At 40.2% G+C, this 18,269-nt stretch overlaps 1 protein-coding gene across 1 annotated transcript in view; it reads right to left on the bottom strand.

The window, feature by feature from the left end:
• The window catches only part of FCHO2 (FCH and mu domain containing endocytic adaptor 2), a 114,065-nt gene extending 104,422 nt beyond the window's left edge, over window positions 1-9,643 (bottom strand). The window contains exon 1 of the mRNA XM_034656344.1: window positions 9,477-9,643. Coding sequence (XP_034512235.1) covers window positions 9,477-9,509 — 33 coding nt within the window. The 5' untranslated portion in view covers window positions 9,510-9,643. The remainder of the gene's footprint in view (window positions 1-9,476) is intronic.
• Window positions 9,644-18,269: the final 8,626 nt, after the last annotated feature.

The following is an 18,269-nucleotide window of genomic DNA, read 5'->3' as shown; positions in this document are numbered from 1 at the left end:
ATAAATACCATCACTTCCTACCACTCTACATTTTTCCTTTTGCTCTAGTTCTTATATAAGCAGTTTTTCTATAAGTAAATAGCACATTTAACCCCAAGTTACAATCACTTCTAGTCAACCTTCTATTTATACATTGAAATTTTCACACAATCATCAAAACTATTCTACAGAACCATTGGCAAGATGTTTTTAAAGCAGATAACAGTGATTACAGATGTGAAACAAGCACTGCTCAGCAGGCAGAACTACCTGCTGCAGGTACAGAAATCACCCAAACACATCTGTTGGTTGACTGAAGGAAATAAATCTTACTACATTAGAGAACTTTTCTAACCCCTCAGATATTCCCTAATCTCTTTAGTTACAACTCATCTCTTCCAGTAAGTTAAATCCGTAAAGCCCTCTAAAAGATATTACATGGCTTCAACAAAAATAGCAGAAGCAAAGAGTTATGAGATAATTTGGCTTATAACTTTTAAATTTTCTGTAATTTTCATTAATCTCAAAATGAAAAAAATAAAAACAACTTCAGCTTTCTCAAAAACTCTTCAATCTGCGCAAAGGCAAAGGCTACCTTCTTAAACCAACATGGTCATATTAATAGTTAAATCTCCTCCTAATTCATAAATGAAAAAAAGCTGAAAGTTTTTTAGGAGCAGTTTAAAAAATTACCTATTTATTCCATGGAAACCTATGCAAATCCCTGGAAAATATTTCCAAAGAATATTTAATCATATGAGAAAAAAGCTTGATGGTAATACCATTTGAAAATACCAAGATACAGGGGCGCCAGGGTGGCGCAGTCGTAAGCGTCTGCCTTCGGCTCAGGGCATGATCCTGGTGTTCCGGGATCGAGCCCCACATCAGGCTCCTCCACTAGGAGCCTGCTTCTTCCTCTCCCACTCCCCCTGCTTGTGTTCTCTCTCTCACTGGCTGTCTCTCTCTCTGTCAAATAAATAAATAAATAAATCTTAAAAAAAAAAAAAAAAAGAAAGAAAAAGAAAATACCAAGCTACAGAACAATACAGAACCCACTGTGAATGTTGTACTTCTAAAGAAAATCTTACAGGACATAGGGAAAAGCTATACATAATTTTAAATTTCTTCTGTACTCCTGTTCTACCCATCACATAACAACGGTTATAATTAAAAAGGAAAACCATCTTCACTGGTCTTGTTTCAACCAATTTAAAAACACTTCTTAGTATCAAGGTCCAGCATCACCAATTTGCTGTACTTACATTGCACCTCCCCATCTTATCCCTAAAGGCAAGCAACATGCTTCTCCTATCTTCCATAACCTTTATTCCTGCTCTTCCATCAAGGAGCATGTGCCTGATAAAAGTTATGGGCTTGTGTATCTCAACTTCATCACACAGTTCACTAATCACTGCTCAATTTAATACTCTGAATCTGACCATCCCAGCAACATTCTAGCAACTTCACCAATAGTTACCATTTTAGATCTCAGTTGTTGTTGTACTGTTTTGTTATTCCCCCACATCTGACCAATTTATGCTCATCTGTGTGGACCAAACTGCTACTAACATTCTTCCAACTGTAGTATTCTTTCATTTTTCCACACTAGCTAAACCGAAAACCAAACTCTTACTCCCTTTACGTCTCCATGGCACCATATTTCTACGTGGGTTTCTTAGGGTGCTTTTGTTTAATGTTTTAGTATTGCCAAACCAGGATGGGTAATCTCAAGAAACAGTACTCAAAAAACTACTTCGAAAAGGCTTATGCTAGCCCAATGTGCAGGATGATATAAAGCATGCCTGTTCTCCCATGCCTTGGCCTAAAAAATGTTAGTTCTGAAAGGATTAGCGCATTCAGGATTTAGTGTACAGGGCTACAAAGGAACCCAGACGGCAAATTTTTATTCTTTCCATGTCAATGTTCTAAAATCCTTCCCCTGAATCGAACTTACACAGACTAAATCAGTATCAATTTCTCCCTCCCAAATTTCTCCTACAATTAAAGCAAAAATACAAAACAAGCCACCATTCCACCCCTCAAAATTCTAAGGGCCTCACAATAAAATTTACTGCCATCTAAAATACTATGATTTTGTAATGTCTACCTGTCAAGTTTACCTGAACCAACTTAGATGAATCTGTAGTTTGCATTTTCCTACGTTGTCTGAGCTGAAAATTATCTGGGCATGGCTAACTAGCTAACAATTAAACAACAACACATTTTAATTTAGTGTATATAATTTGCTTGTTTATACAGAGATCACCTCTGGAAAGTTATATAAGAAATTGGTAACAGTTACTGCCTTTGTGGAGATCTTGATGGCTGGGAAAAAAGAAAAAGATTTTATACTGCATTCTCTTTGGTACTTCTTGAATATTGATGAACCATGTAAATTTTGCAAACCTGTTAATTATTGTATATGTAAATATGCATACACATATACTTCTTAAATTCCAGTGTACCACTCGATGGGATCATATCATAAGCAGTATTTGGAAATTTCAAGTAATAAAAAGAAAGTCTATATTCCGGGTTTCTATGATCCCCTCAACTAATTTTCTAAAAATACATATATTTAAATTTGCGTATGGATATACCCTCAAGAATGTGTGTGTGTGGGTGTGTGTGTGTATGGGTGTCAGTCTCTCATTTAAGATACTAAATTTAGATTTAAAAAATCAAGCAAAAATATAATGTTTTGTACTTCAAAGTCCTATTAATAGCAATTCCAGGTTCTTAAAAAACATTTTAACCCTCCCAGTTTATCCATGTAAATGACAGATCAAATTTTAGGTACATAACCAAGTGCTCCAATTTTATTTAAAAGTCAAGCATGACAATACCAGTGAAACCAACAAACAAATGGAAAGAGACTTCTGTACTGGCTAAACAATAAAAGAAATAAGGACAAGAAACAAAGAAATACTTCAGGATAAAAATACCCAAGATAATTATTTCATTCTTGATGTGCTGACTGGAAATAATTTTTGGAAAAGGTCACCTAACTAAAAATGTCAGTTCATTACAATGTGATATATGCTAAAGAATACTTTAAATGTCTTTGGGAGAATGCTTCATATTTTATAGACATCAGGATTATTATACAAAATGAGGTTTATAAGGTATTTAAATCAGGTATGTTTTATTTTTTCCCCTTAAATAATCATCACCAATGAAATCCATTCCTTAAAAAAAAAATTTAAGGGGTTAGTATCCAAAATATATAAAGAACTCATACAACTCAACACACCAAAAAAAAACCAAATAATCCAATTAAAAAATCAGAAGACATGAACAGACATTTCTCCAGAGAAAAGAGACAGATGGCCACAGACATGAAAAGATGCTCAATATCACTCATCATCAGAGAAATGCAAATCAAAACCACAATAGGAGGGGTGCCTTGGTACCTCAGTCGGCTGAGCATACAACTCTTGATTTCAGCTCAGGTCATGGTCTCAGGGTTGTGGGATCAAGCCCTGTGTTGGGCTCCCTCTGCCCCCCCCCCCGCTCATGTACTCTTTCTCTCTCTCTCAAATAAAATCTTAAAAACAACAACAAAAAACCCACAATGAGTTATCACCTCACACCAGTCAGAATGGCTAAAATCAAAAACACAAGAAACAAGTATTGGCAAAGATGTGGAGAAAAAGGAACCCTCGTGCACTGTTGATGAGAAAGCAATCTGGTGCAGCCGCTGTGGAAAACCCTATTCCTCAAAAGTTAAAAATAGAATTACCATATAATCCAGTAATTCCACTACTAAGTATTTACCCAAAGAATATGAAAACACTAATTCCAAGATATATGCAACAGCCCGATGTTTACTGCAGCATTATTTACAATAGCCAAAATATAGAAGGAACCCAAAGGTCCATCTATAGATGATCCGATAAAAAAAGATGGATATACACGATGGAATATTACTCAGCCATAAAAAAAGGATGAAATCTTGCCTTTCATAAAAACGTGGATAGATCTAGGGAGTATAATGCTAAGTGAAATAAATTCAGAGAAAGACAAATACCATGTGATTTCACTCATATGTGGAATTTAAGAAACAAAACAAAGAAAGAGACAAACCAAAAAACAGACTCTTAATTATAGAGAACAAACTGGTCGTTACCAGAGGGGAGGTGAGTGTGGGAATGGGGGAAATAAGAGATGGGGATAAAGAGTACACTTATCATGATGAACACTGAGTAATATACAGAATTACTGAATCAGTATAAGAAACTAATAAAACAATTATAATGGAATTTAAAAAAACCAAAATTTTTAAAAATATAACTACTCAAGTAATCTGGGGTTATAAAAAAATATGAAGCCATTTTAATTACTACAGTGCAATGTTGACATAGGCAATCTCAAGAGCATTATAAATTAGTATCCTACTCTGAGAAATAGTATACAGAGACACTTCACTGTAATATATGCAAAAAAATTTTTAAAGTTACATTATCTTTTGAAGGACTAACAACTTCTTACATATTAAGGCAATAGTACGGATTTCTGCTATCAAAATTAATTTTGTTATCCAATTTTAACGGAAAAGAAAAACATTTTCAACTTGATTATCAAAGGCACTATACTTTGTGGCAAAAAATGACTTATCAGCAACAGAACACCTGTTGTGTAGGAAGTTTTAAATACATTTTTCTCTTCAAAGTATAATATTAAGTAATTCGTAATGTAGCATACCATTTTAGTTAAGAAAACCTATAAAGAAAAAGGCAGGATGTGCTACTTTCAAAAGGGCTTGAAAATAGTTTGAATGATTGAAACTTTCCTCTAACAAATGCCACAACAAAAAGGTTTGTCTTTTTATATGCAGGGAAAACAACAATTAATAGCTTGTTTGGATAGAAACTTAAAACTTTAAAGTTTCCCATTACCTCACTTTGACAAGTTTTATTTGTCCTGACAGTGCTACTTTAAATATTAGGGGAGAAAAGTGAAACTAATATTGTAATTTTTCTATTTTAAGAAATTACAAATGATCCTAACATATGTCATTTTTAAGTTGTCTTAGACAACTATCAAATTCTCAGAAGGTATTTAGTTCCTGTTCCTAGTCATCCCTAGTTCATTAAGTCCTCCTTTGGAAATTTTTATAAAGCTCCAATTTAGAGCTTTCAGCCCCAGTTCCAGGCTTGGAAGTAAATAAAATGCAATCTATTTTAACTGTTTGTATTCAGTAGTGGGAAAGTGAAGGCAAAGACAAAAACATAAATTAGACTAGGAATTCTCTCTAGATTTCAGATATCCAAATTTATTCCTGTCCCTCCCTTAAGAGGGACAACAAGGGGTACCCAAAAACTGGTACAAGAATGTTCACAGAAAGCATTATTCATAGTAGCCAAATCATTAGATGAGGCTATGTTCAAAGCTCAAGTAACAGAAAAAAAGATAACTTTAAAATGTTAATGTACAATTTGAAGTAAATTATACTTCGATTTCTAAAAAAAAAACCCTAAATATACAATTTGGAATTAAGTTAGCAAGCCTCAAGAACACATTCTTTTTTTTTTTTTTTAAGATTTTACTTATTTATTTATGAGAGAGAGAGAGAGAGAAGAGCACCCGCGCATGGCACACAAGCAGGTGGAGCGGCAGGCAGAGGCAGAAGCCGACTCCACACTGAGCAAGCAGCCTGATGTGGAACTCGATCCCGAGCGGAAGGCAGATGCTTAATCACTTTATCTACTGAGCCACCCAGGAGTCCCAAGAACACATTCATCCATCAAAAAACATGCAAGTGGCATCTGGGTGGCTCAGTTCAAAAAGAGAATTGCTTGATCTTGGGGTAGTGAGTTTGAACCCTACACGGGGTGTGTAGAGATTAAATTTTTTTTTAAAAAAAGCAAACACTTTGGGATGCCAATTTTAAATTCAATAGTTTTATAAATTACTTAAAACCTGAAGTCTAAAACTGATAGGTTATATACATCAAATATACTTAAATTAATTAACTAATTAATTAAATTGATAGGTTACACCTAAAATTCATACAGAAATGCAAGGGATCTAGAATAGGCAAAATAATCTTGAAAAAGAAGACCAAATCTGGAAGACTCCCACTTCCTGATGCCAAACTTACTTACAAAGCCTTAGTAATCAAAATAGTGTAGGACTACTGTAAGGACAGACAATGGAATACAACTGAAAATCAAGAAATAAACCCATACATCTACAGTCAGCTGATTTTCGACAAGGGTGCCGAGATTACTGAAAGAAGTGAAAGAAGAAGCCCTTTAACAAAGGTACTGAGACTACATATCCATGCAAAGAATGAAGCTGAACCTCCTCCTGGTACCACACACAAAAACGGACTTCAAATGGATCACAGGCCTAACAGTCAGAACTAAAACTATAAAGCCCGTAGAAGAAGACATGAGTAAATCTTTGTGACTGTGGGTTAGGAAAAACTTCTTGGCTGAAACAATAAAAGCATAAGTAATAACAAAATAAATTAAACTGGACTTCATCTAAATTAAAAATTCTGATGCTTCGAAGGAAAATATCAAAATTACCTCAGACCAGTTGGAATGGCTACCATCAAAAAGAAAAAGCAAGTGTCAGCAAGGTCGTGTAGAAAAGGGACAGTTGCACACTGTTGGTAAGAATGTAAATTGCTACGGCCACTGTGGAAAACAATAAGGAGGTTCCTCAAAAAATTAAAAATAGAAATACCATACAATCTAGTAATTCCACCTTGGGGTATGTATGTGAAGAAAATGAAAACATGAATTAAAAAAGATATTTGAACCCCTATGTTTACTGCAACTTTATTTACAATAACTAAGATATATGGAAGCAACCTAAGTGTCCATTCATAGATGAATAAAGGAGATGTGGTATACATACACAATGGACTATCACTCAGCCATTTCTGCCATTTCTGCCATGTATGGACCTAGAGTAGTATACTATGCTAAGTGACACAAGACACACAGAAAAAGACAAATACCATATGATTTCACTTATATATAGAATCTAAAAGCAGGGGCGCCTGGGTGGCACAGCGGTTAAGTATCTGCCTTCGGCTCATGGCGTGATCCCGGCGTTATGGGATCCNCTTCTTCCTCTCCCACTCCCCCTGCTTGTGTTCCCTCTCTCGCTGGCTGTCTCTATCTCTGTCGAATAAATAAATAAAATCTTTAAAAAAAAAAAATCTAAAAGCAAGACAAATGAACAAAAAACAGAAACACTCCTAAATAAAGAGAAAAAACTGGTTGTTGGGGGGGGAATAGGTGAAATAGATGATTAAGAGGTACAAACTCACTGTTATAAGTCACAAGGATGAAAAGTACAGCATAGGAAATAGGCTCAATAATACTGTAATACTCCAAGACAGTAATGACACTTACACTGGTGAGCATTTCATAATATATATCATTGTTGAATGTTGTACACCTGAAACTAATATATGTCAACTACACTTCAGTTAAAAATAATTTTTAAAAACAAAACAGATGTTTAAAAAGGACACCATGAAGAAAATGAAAACAACAGCCCACAAAATAGGAAAAAATGTTTACAAAATCCTGTATCTGATAAGACTACCCAGAATATAAAAAAACTTTTACAACTCAATAATAAAAACTCAAGTAACCTAATCTAAAAATGGGCAGTGACTCTAAATAAAGATACTCCTCCAAAGAAAATATGTAAATAAATATATGAATAGATGCTCAACATTAGCTGTCAGAGAAATGGAAATCAAATCCACAATGAGATATTACTTCACACCCATCCATTATAATAAAAAAGACCGATAACAAGTGTTGTCCAGCATGCAGAAAAACTGGAACATCAGACATTGTTAGTGGGATTGTAAATCACGCAGTCACTTTGGAAAGCAGTTTGGCAGTTTTTCAAAACGTTTAAGAGTTAACAATATGTCCCACCAATTCCATTCCCAAAAGAAATGAAAACATATTTCCACACAAAAACCTGTACAAAAATGTTCATAGCAGTATTATTCATAATAGCCAAAAAGTGGAAAGAGCCTAACGTCTCTCGCTGATGAATAGATAAAATGCGGTATACACATACAATGGAATGTTTGGCCATCAAATGTAATTAAGTACTGATACATGCTACATCATGGATGAACTGTGAAAACATGCTAAGAAAAAGAAGCCAATCACAAAGGATAACACATATGATCCCATTCATATGGTACGTCCAAAAGAGACCCACCTATCGAGGCAGAAATTATAGATCAGTAAATTGCCTAGGCTGAGTTAGGGTCGAAAGAGGTAATGACTGCTAATGGATACAGTGATTCTGAGGTAATGATAATGTTCTAAATTGATCGTGGTGATGTAACTGCACATAGGAAAAAACCCCGAATTGTACACTTAACTGAGTATAATATGTGAACTGTAACTTAATAAAGCTATTTTTTAAAGAAAACCCTAATGTCTCGTATTTACGTCGCTTGCGGAAAACAAGAAACATTCAAGACAAATAACTATGAACTGATTTGAATACTAAGTCCATACGTGATACACTTAGGAATAAGAATTTAAGACACCACCTCTTGTTCACTGAAAGATCACTCCTTTAATTATTTCTAAATTTTAACTAAAATGTAATTGTAGTACTTGCAGCTGTCAGGACCTAAAATGAGATTCACCCGAGATACCTGGGTAAACAAGTTACTCTTCCCGCACTCGGCTGAACTGCACTTCCCATTACGACAAACAATAACTGCAGAAAAACACTCCACACGGTGACTGGAAGTCATTCTCAAACAACCACCTAATACTAATACTGAGTTAAGAGGAGGGGTGTGGAAAGAATGAGGAAGGGGAAAGAGCACAAGGCACAAGGGGAAGTCTTCGTGCATTTAAGCCCAAGGAATCCAGTTACATTAAATTCAACTTTTATACGCTTTGCGAACAGGCCCAGAGGCAAAGTCCTCGGCGCAGACCAAAGAGCCGAGCTGCGAGGCCGAGAGGAAGTGCTGATCCAGGCCAAGCCCGCAGGGGATTTCGTGTGGAAACGGTGGGGGGCAAAAGGGCTAAGATGGGGGCTGCGGTGCGGGAAGGAGGCGAGCCCCCTCCGCCCGGCTCCGGCCGGCATTCGCCGGCAGGGCGCAGCGGGAGGCGGCCGCGAAGCGCGCCCGGCGCCCAGAGCCTCCGGCGGGGCCGGGTCGCGTCTCCCGCCCCATCCGGCGCTTTGTCCCAGCGCGGGCGGCGGGCGGCCCCTAGGCGTCCCCACCGCGGGCTGAGGGGCCGCGCTGACAGCCCTCGCCCCCGCAAGGGCTGTGAGCCTGCGAGACCCGGCGGCCCCTCGCCCGCCCGGCTTCATCCAGGCGGGACGCAGCCGGCGGCGGTCCGAGGACGCTAGCCCTTACCGCAGAGCCTTCGCCGCCGCCGCCAACTCCGCCGCCGCCAACGCCGCCGCCCGGAGCGCACACAGGCCGAGGTCAAGCGGAGAAAGCTTCGTACCCCAAAACCCAATTTCCAACATCCTGCCCTTACCCAAAAATTCTCGACGAAATGCGCCATGACCATCCTGCCGCCGCCGCGCCAGGTTCCGCGTCCGCGCCCGCCCGCCGCTGTGTAAACACGGGCCCGGCCCCCACGGCGCCCCCGCCTTTCCCCGCCGCCGCCGCCGCCGCCGCCTTCTTCCCGGAGACCTTCCTGCACCCTCCAGGGCGCATGCGCCACCTAGCGGCTGCTGCCGCGGGGCGAACTCTTGCACGCCACCGCCTGGCTGCGCATGCGCCCCGCGTCCCATCCCTGCGTTTTAGTAACCTTTGCCTCTCCGCGCGCGGGCGCGGCCAAATTGAGTATTCTCTTGGGAATGGTGGGGAACCGGGTTCCTGAGGAGTCACTGGGGAGACTTTTAGTTACAAAGACAATGGGTACTGACCCAGGGATGAGCGAGGAAAAAAGCCGGCCAACGGCAGTGGATACGGCAGCCTGGCTGCCTGATCTCTTCCTCTACGCAAGACGCGCTTCCCCGGCCTTGGAGGATCTTGAAGGGACCAAGTCTGGTCAAGATGGGATGGGAAAACTTGGCCTCTGGCCACCGGGAGGAGACTGGGAAACCTTTGGTCAATAGGGTGCCTTTCCTTGACGGGGAACTAAGAACCAAAACAAAACTTTCCGACGCCGGAAAAGGAGGAAACGCCCAGTGTCGCCTGAGAGTCTCTGGAGCAGCGCGAGACCCAGGCACCAAGTCCCCTGCCGAAGCCGCTGACCTCTAGCACGCCCGGAGCAAAGCGGCCAGCCCGGCCGGAGCCGGGAACGTGACCCGAAAGGAACGAATTTCCCTGACCCAGGCAGTTAAAAAAAAAAAAAAAAAAGTGTTTTCCAGGATTTGTTCATTTAAGTCCCTAGTTCTCTTAGCAACTTGTACATTTTGGAAAAAGAAACAAGCTTAAACACGTCCTGGCATAACATATAAATCCCCTTCCCACGTCTTGCTTTCCAGGGGTTAGGGGAAAAAATTAAACCCTTGTGCAGAGGTCTCAAGTTCACTGTCACCAGGTCAGCTCAATCCAAAATCTGCAGTTCTTGAAACCAAGCCCCACTAATAGATTTAGTGTAGCTTTAATTACATACACACATCACACCTTCTTAGATCTTTTGACTTCAGACATAACACCAAGACATTTGTTTTGGTGGAAAATTATTTTCACCCTCAAAAACAAAAACCACACAGTGCCTTACACATGGATGAAACTGTAAAGTGTTTGTTGAATTGGGAATAAGTGGATATTGGTATTGTGATTATATCTTTTTAAGGAATATCTTTTAGAAATATATAGGGTGTAACAATCTGCTTTAAAGTAACTCACTGAGGGAGGAACAATGAGTAGGGGTATGCATGAAACGGGATTGACCATGAGTTGATAATCGTTGGGACCTAGGTAATGGAAACATGGTGATTCACTATACAGTACTACACTCATTTTGTGTATGTTTTCTGTTTCTTAGAAATGTGCTACCATTCTCTAAACTATTAGTCTAGCACTATCATTCTTTATCCTGAAAAAATTCTAAAAAATATACAGCCATCTAGATCTCTCCGCAAATAAGCTTGGCTCTCCGCAAATAAGCTTGGCATTAAAATCCTAGTGTCACTAGGCACTACCCAGCTTAGACCTTGGGAGGAGAAGCCTTATCCTAGACCCATGCTTTAAAGGTCCTTACATATTACAAACATGTTACTTTATTAAAAAACAAATAGGTGCCTTTGCCACTCCTGATCTGATGCTGAACTCTGGCCCATAACCATATATGCCCTCCCCATGACCAATACCATTCAGGTCCCCAAGAAACACTTCTTCATAGCTCTTGCCCTGTACCTCCACACAAAAGGTACAACTCCAAATGCAGTGAAAATCTGTGGGTGGGATAGCTGCCCATATCAGCAATAGACTCCTTTGGAGTTCAGGCAGAATACAAGCTGCCAAAGTACTTAAATAAAGAGAAGACAAATGAGTTGTTCAGTTTTTCCTCGCTGCAGGAATGCAATAGATTCTTGCATAACAAAGTATTGTTTTGCATAACAAAGTGGTGTCAACCACAGATTTTCCTTTTTGCAGTGTTCTAACACTGACAATTTAGCATAGTACTCAAATACCAAATGGGTTACACTGGTCTGCATTTGTATTCTTACCTCTGATCTCATAAATATTAGAGGCAGGCTTGCCATAAAGATCAATATTCTGTGTATTTGGGTATTTACAAGGCTCATTTGGGCCGAAACACCATATTCTGTAATTGCCTGATATTTAAATGGTGGGAATGTAGAGTAAATAGTGTTTAAGGCAACTAAATTTCAGACAAGATGGTGAAGTAAAAGAAAAATGTGGGTAGTATCAGGCACATTCTGTTCTCTCAAGTGAGGTTTCCCGGGATGCACATACGCTCTGGCAGAGTGTAGATAAGGCCCTGAGAGGGTAGCTCACTTATGTGCCGTTAAGTATTTGTGACCCACACATTTAGCTCCTGCTTATCCAAACACATTCTGAAATTACTAAAAACTGACGCAGATAACAACGCTGTTCCACTCACTGCCTATACCACTTGGCACTTACTAGTCATTCAATAAATGTTTGGTGAAACAACGGGTGAATGACTGAATCTATCATAGAAATGTCAAGGTATGAGACTTTGATTATGCAGTAACTCCATTCTTTTACCCATACTCTTAATTGGTGCTAGGTCTTAGCTTATACAAATAGCATTCTTTACATTCTACTTGATTTAATTTTCTCACATTACTTTAAATATTTTCAAAAGAATTTTTTGGGGCTTGAGTATACTTCTTTTTTTTAAAAAAAAGGTTTATTTATTTGAGAGAGAGAGAGAGCGGAGGGAGGTGCAGAGAAAGAATGCTCAAGCAGACTCCCCACTAAGTGTGGAACCTGACCCCAGGAACTTGAGATCATGATCTGAGCTGAAATCAAGAGTCAGCCACCTAACCTACTGAGGCACCGAGGTGCCCCAGCTTGAGTACACTTCTTAAAGGATAAATTGCCTTTTGTAATAAAAATAAAATTAAATGGAGATAATATTCAAAAATTGGCTCCCAGGTGATGCTGCTGGTCCCCATTAAACTCTGCCCCAAGCATGTATGTTATAACCAAAGCTATAACATAACTGCTATAACATAATTTGACAAGTGGTAGCAAATAAGAAAGGAGAAATTAACACAAAATTATCTAAATCTACTTCTCTGGTTTTAAGAAATATGACTTATCTCCCAGATTTGAGGACGAGATATCCAAAGAACGTCCCCCTTTTCATTCCTTAGTTTGATCTCTTATTTCCAATCTTGGGGTCACAGCTCACACCCCCTAAATCAACATTTAGTTACAAAGGCCATTTCTTAGGGGTGCCTGGGTGGCTCAGTCATGAAGCGTCTGCCTTTGGCTCAGGTCCTGGGATCGAGCCCTGCATTGGGCTCCCCGCTCAGCAAGAAGGCTGCTTCTCCCTCTCCCACTTCCCCTGCTTGTGTTCCCTCTTTCACTGTCCCTCTCTCTCTGTCAAATGAATAAATAAAATCTTAAAGAAAAAAAAGGCCATTTCCTCATTACTTCATTTAAAATGAATTCTGTTCCAGGAAAGTGAGCTATAAAGTAAAACACTTTTTTTCCCATTTATTTTCAGTATAATTTTGCAAATATACTTCTAATCGTTTCCACGTTGAGAGTGGCAGAGGAGATGCTCCTATAAACCTCTATTTCCTGCTGATTTCTTCAAGGGCAGCATCCTGTGTCAGATGCAATAGTCCTCTGTACTTATCTCCTACCTGATGAAAACAAGCGCCAAAAGAATTAAGCTCCATTAAAAGGCAGATGAGAAAGAGGCAGAGATCCCTAAGTCTGGTGCTCTCTTGTTTTTCCCTACTCAATAGCAACATATTGAAAGCAATAGCTTTACGCAAAACAGAAAGAAAAGAGCTTAGCAGATGGTATCCAGGCAGCCTGCTATACAAGACTGAGGAGACAGAAACATGCTAATCAAAGTGCAGAGTGGAGCTAAATATCATCCTTTATACATTCTTCTCATTTCAGAGCAGCTTGCTAGGCACACCCTTCTCTCCTTAGTGCACCTTTCCGATGGACTCTCTTATCATGCTGTCTGTGAAAGAAACACAAAACACCTGACAGGTTGTTCAAGGCTTTGCAATGCTAGTGATCACAGGAAACCCAACACAGGTTTTAAAATTTATAAAAAAAAAAAGAAAGAAAGGAGTGCCTGCCTGGCTCAGCTGCGGGAGCATGCAATTCTTGATCTCGGAGTCATGAGTTTGAGCTCCACGTTGGGGGGTAGAGATTACTTAATTTTTTTTTTTAATTTTTAAAAAGTAAGAAAGGAGAAATTGCTCAATTACACAAAGTCATAAAGGTACAATAATGTAAAAACATACAACGATGTTTGTCATTAATATTAAGTGGAAAGGCAAAAGGTGACATGGAAGATACATTAAAATTATAAGGGTGTACAAATATGCATATAAATGGACAAAAATTAAAAAAACAGAAATGTATGTGTTAGGGTGGTGAGATTATGGCAATTACTAAACATCTAAAATGTATTTTAATGTAAGAACATAGTACAATTTAAATAGCAATCACTGTTCTTTGTTTTCATTTGAATATAAATGTAACAGGGGCCAAATTTTCCCTAGGCCTTTCATTATTAACTCTCTCATTTATTCAAGCAATAGACAATTACTGGGCACTTAACAATGAAAAAACTATCTCTGCTGTTACAAAATTCACAATCTAATATAGAGTCATAAGAAATAAGACAAGACGGGTGCCTGGGTGGCTCAGTCGTTAAGCGTCTGCCTTCGGCTCAGGGCGTGATCCTGGCGTTCTGGGATGGAGCCCCATGTCAGGCTCCTCCTCTGGGAGGCTGTTTCTTCCTCTCCCACTCCCCCTGTTTGTGTTCACTGTCTCACTGGCTGTCTCTCTCTCTGTCAAATAAATAAATAAAATCTTAAAAAAAAAAAAAAAGAGGGGCGCCTGGGTGGCACAGCGGTTAAGCGTCTGCCTTCGGCTCGGGGTGTGATCCCGGCGTTACGGGATCGAGCCCCACATAGGGCTCCTCCGCTGGGAGCCTGCTTCTTCCTCTCCCACTCCCCCTGCTTGTGTTCCCTCTCTCGCTGGCTGTCTCTATCTCTGTCGAATCAATAAATAAAATCTTTAAAAAAAATAAAAATAAAAAAAATAAAAAAAAAAAGAAATAAGACAATAGACATGATGACAATTATAAAATAATGTGCCTAGAAGAGTACCTAGTGTATAGTTGACAATCAATAAACTTTTATTAAATGAAAAATGAACAAATGACTGTTTGTTCAGAAGGATAACCTCAAAGAAATTCAATTTGTCCTTTATCTTTTTTCTCGCCCCACCCCCACCTCTTTCTCTCTTTCCCTCTTTTCAAGAAAGTGACAGGAAATTGACCTGGATTCACAGGGAGTTTCTTCCATTAGCATAAAGGTCTTTGGGTCCTCGGGGTAGTAGAATCCAGAGCAATTTTTAAAAACTCAGTGCTTCTGGGATTGGCTAATAACCTAGGAGATAGCTGTATATCTAAACTGGCAGAAGAGAACACTAGGAATTGTAACCATAGGAACCCACAAGAAGACGCACCTTTGGATCAGCTAGGAATAGAGGGAATGGGTTTGGTCTCCTTTGAAGATCTGCTGAAGCCTGAGCAGAGACCTGGGCGCACCTAGATTTCAGCAGTAGCACAGTACACTAGTGAGAAGGATAGTCCTTGAGTTTCCTAGACAACTGAGGGGAAGGAGGGAGCTCCACCCAACCATTTATGTAACAAACATTTAGCAAACACCTATATTAAGCCAGGCCCTCTTCTAAACACATAACTTCGCTACTCTCCTGGCACTGAGTGTGGGAAGACAGACCACAGGGATATAAATAAATGAGATCCTTTTGGATAGTGATACATGCCATGACATATAATTGGGATAGATTGTGGTGAGGAGACTTCTTCACCTAGAGTGGCGTCTCTAGGGAAGTGACATTTGAGCAGAGACCTGAATGAACCAAAGGAAACAGCTATACAAACATCTGCAGAGAGGTCCATGTTGAAGGATCAAACCGTGCAAAGGCCCAGAGTTAGCAATGTGCTTGATGTGTTCAAATAAGTGGAAAGGAGACCAGCATGGTTGGAGTAGTGATCAAAATGCAGAAGATCAGAGAGGAAGTCAGAGAGGAAAGCAGAGTCAAGGGTGGAAAGGCCAGTGTAGTCTGAGTGGCATAGGAAGCCAACAGAAAGTTTTAAAGCTTTAGAGATACCCGATTATGTTTTACAAGATCACACTGACTGCTCTGTGCAAAAGGATGAGGGGGAAGTGGTAGTAAACGGAAGGCCACTGAAAAGACAGATGCAATAGTCCTGATAAGAGAAGACAGTGGCAGGGACTAGCCTACCTACTGCAGTGAAAGTGATAAGAAGAAGATCTTAAGATCTATTTTGATTGTGCAGCTGATAGAATCTGCTAATGGAGTGGTCATGAGGTGTGAGGGGAAGAAAGAAATCAAGGATGATCCAGCAGTTGTGCCTGAGAACTCAGATGTAAAAGGGTGCCACAGAGATGGAAAGGATATGAAAAGCAGCTGCTTGGGAGAAAGGAAGACCCAAGGGTTCTGATTGGCCATGTTAGGTTGGAGGTGCCTACCGGAAATCCAAGGGGAAATGTCTATCAGGCAATTGGACATACGATTTTTTTAAATCACATTTATTTATTTGAGAGTGAAAGCATGAGATGGGGAGAGGCAGAGGCAGAGGGAGAGGGAGAAGCAGACTCCCCGCTGAGCCGGGAGCCCGACGCGGGGCTCGATCCCAGGACCCCAGGATCATGACCTGAGCTGACGGCAGATGCTCAACCCACTGAGCTACCAGGCACCCTGGACGTATGATTTTGGAGCTCAGGACAGAGGTTGGACTGAAGATGTAAACTTGAGGATCACAAACAAGTAGAGATGAGATCCCGGAGAAAGGTGGGGGTGCGGCGATGAACAAAAAGCTCTGGGGCACTTGTACAGTTTCAGTCAGCAGAAGGAGCTGAGCCAGCAACAGACATGAAGGAAGAGTAGCAAAGTAGAAGCACCAGGAAAAAGGGATAACGTTGAAGCCAAGAGAATGGTTTAAGACTGGTCAGTGGATGACAAACACCGAGAAATGACCAAAGGGTTTAGCAGGATGGAGGGAGGAGTCTTGGCAAGCCAGCCTTCTTTGAAGTGGCAGAGAGATAAATACAACTTAAATGGGTTGAAGAGAAAAGGGGAAGTAAAGACCACAAGTAAAGACAACTTGTTCAAGAAGTTTTACATGAAAGGGGAGGGTGAGGTAGGCAGACATTGAAGGGAACAGGGGTGAGAGGGGAAGAGTGTTAAGATGAGCTGTAGGAAGTCATGCTTCCATGCCAGGGGAAATGAGCCAAAGAGACAGAAAGCAGAGATAATTGTAGAAATGTGGTCCTTGAATAGAGGAAAGGACATGGGATCCAGAGTAAAATTGAAGCTCTAAGAGGGTGCTTCTAGTTTTCAGGCTAGTAAGTCTAATAGGATCGTGATCACTTAGCTGGAAAAAGTCCCCCCAACTGCATGTGCAACTGTACTTCTGCACGGGAAACACCCCTTTCATGTACTACCTGCCTGAGTCCCCACATCAACCCTATAAGACCTCTACTGTTATTTATTTTGTATTTATTTGTCAGAGAGAGAGAGAGAGCACAAGCAGGGGGAGTGGCAGGCAGAGGGAAGCAGGCTCCCTGCTGAGCAAGGAGCCTGATGTGGGGCTCAATCTTAGGACCCTGGGATCATGACCTGAGCAGAAGGCAGATGCTTAACCGACTGAGCCATCCAGGCGTCCTGAGACCACTACTGTTATGATCCTGGTTTTACAGATGAGACAATATGCTCCAGAAAATTAAATTGCCAAGGTCAAACAACTAGCGAATGGTAAACTACTGTTAACTTGTGGTAAATTTATTAACAGTGGTAAACTACTGTTAACAGTGGCATGAACAAAGTATTATGAAGGAAGGTAGGTGAGTCCTCACGAAACAGAAGGGGTCAAAAAAGGATGACTGGTCAAGGGTGAAAGTTAAAGTCATCCAACGAGGACTTTTTGTTTGTTTTTCTTAACTCATGGTCTGGTGTTCTTCAGAAAGCTCCTTGGTTAGTGTCTCTCTGACCCAGGCTCTCTGAATGAATATGAATGTGAAATACTAAGGATCCCTTAAAAATTTCAAACAAATATATTTAAATCTTACTCTTTTAAAAAAAAAAAAAAGGATTTTCTCTCCTCACAGTCCTGAAACATGCAAAAAATGTAATTGTCCAAAACTCAGATTCCAGGCAAAATCTAGAGCTGTCCCACCCTAAACAGGATGTCTGGTCATTGTATTAAAAACCAGTCACTTCTGACAGGCAGAGGGAACAGACAACCAAATCAGTCTGTAGGCATGACTGCAATGTTCTCTATCAAATCCTTAAGACCACTAAGTCCTGATGAACTATTTGCAGGGAGGCAGCTGGACTGGGCCAAGCCGGCTAGATTCGAAGGTGACAAAATAAAATGTCGTTTCTAGCCTTACAGCTCCACTGGATGACATCTGCCTTAATATGCTTTTTTTATACTCTTTCAAGAACACACTGTCACCAATTAGTTATTTTTTCTTCATTTAGGTCCAGAAGATGTATGTTATTTCTTTTCTTCCCACTTCCCACATGCTAGCTAAAACCAATTCTCTCTTCAAGCTGTCTTCAAGCG

Source organism: Ailuropoda melanoleuca, chromosome 3 (genome assembly GCF_002007445.2).
Source record: "Ailuropoda melanoleuca isolate Jingjing chromosome 3, ASM200744v2, whole genome shotgun sequence".
NCBI classification, from domain to species: Eukaryota; Metazoa; Chordata; class Mammalia; order Carnivora; family Ursidae; genus Ailuropoda; species Ailuropoda melanoleuca.
Note: the sequence above shows the minus strand (reverse complement) of the source record. Positions and strands in the feature narration are given on the sequence as shown.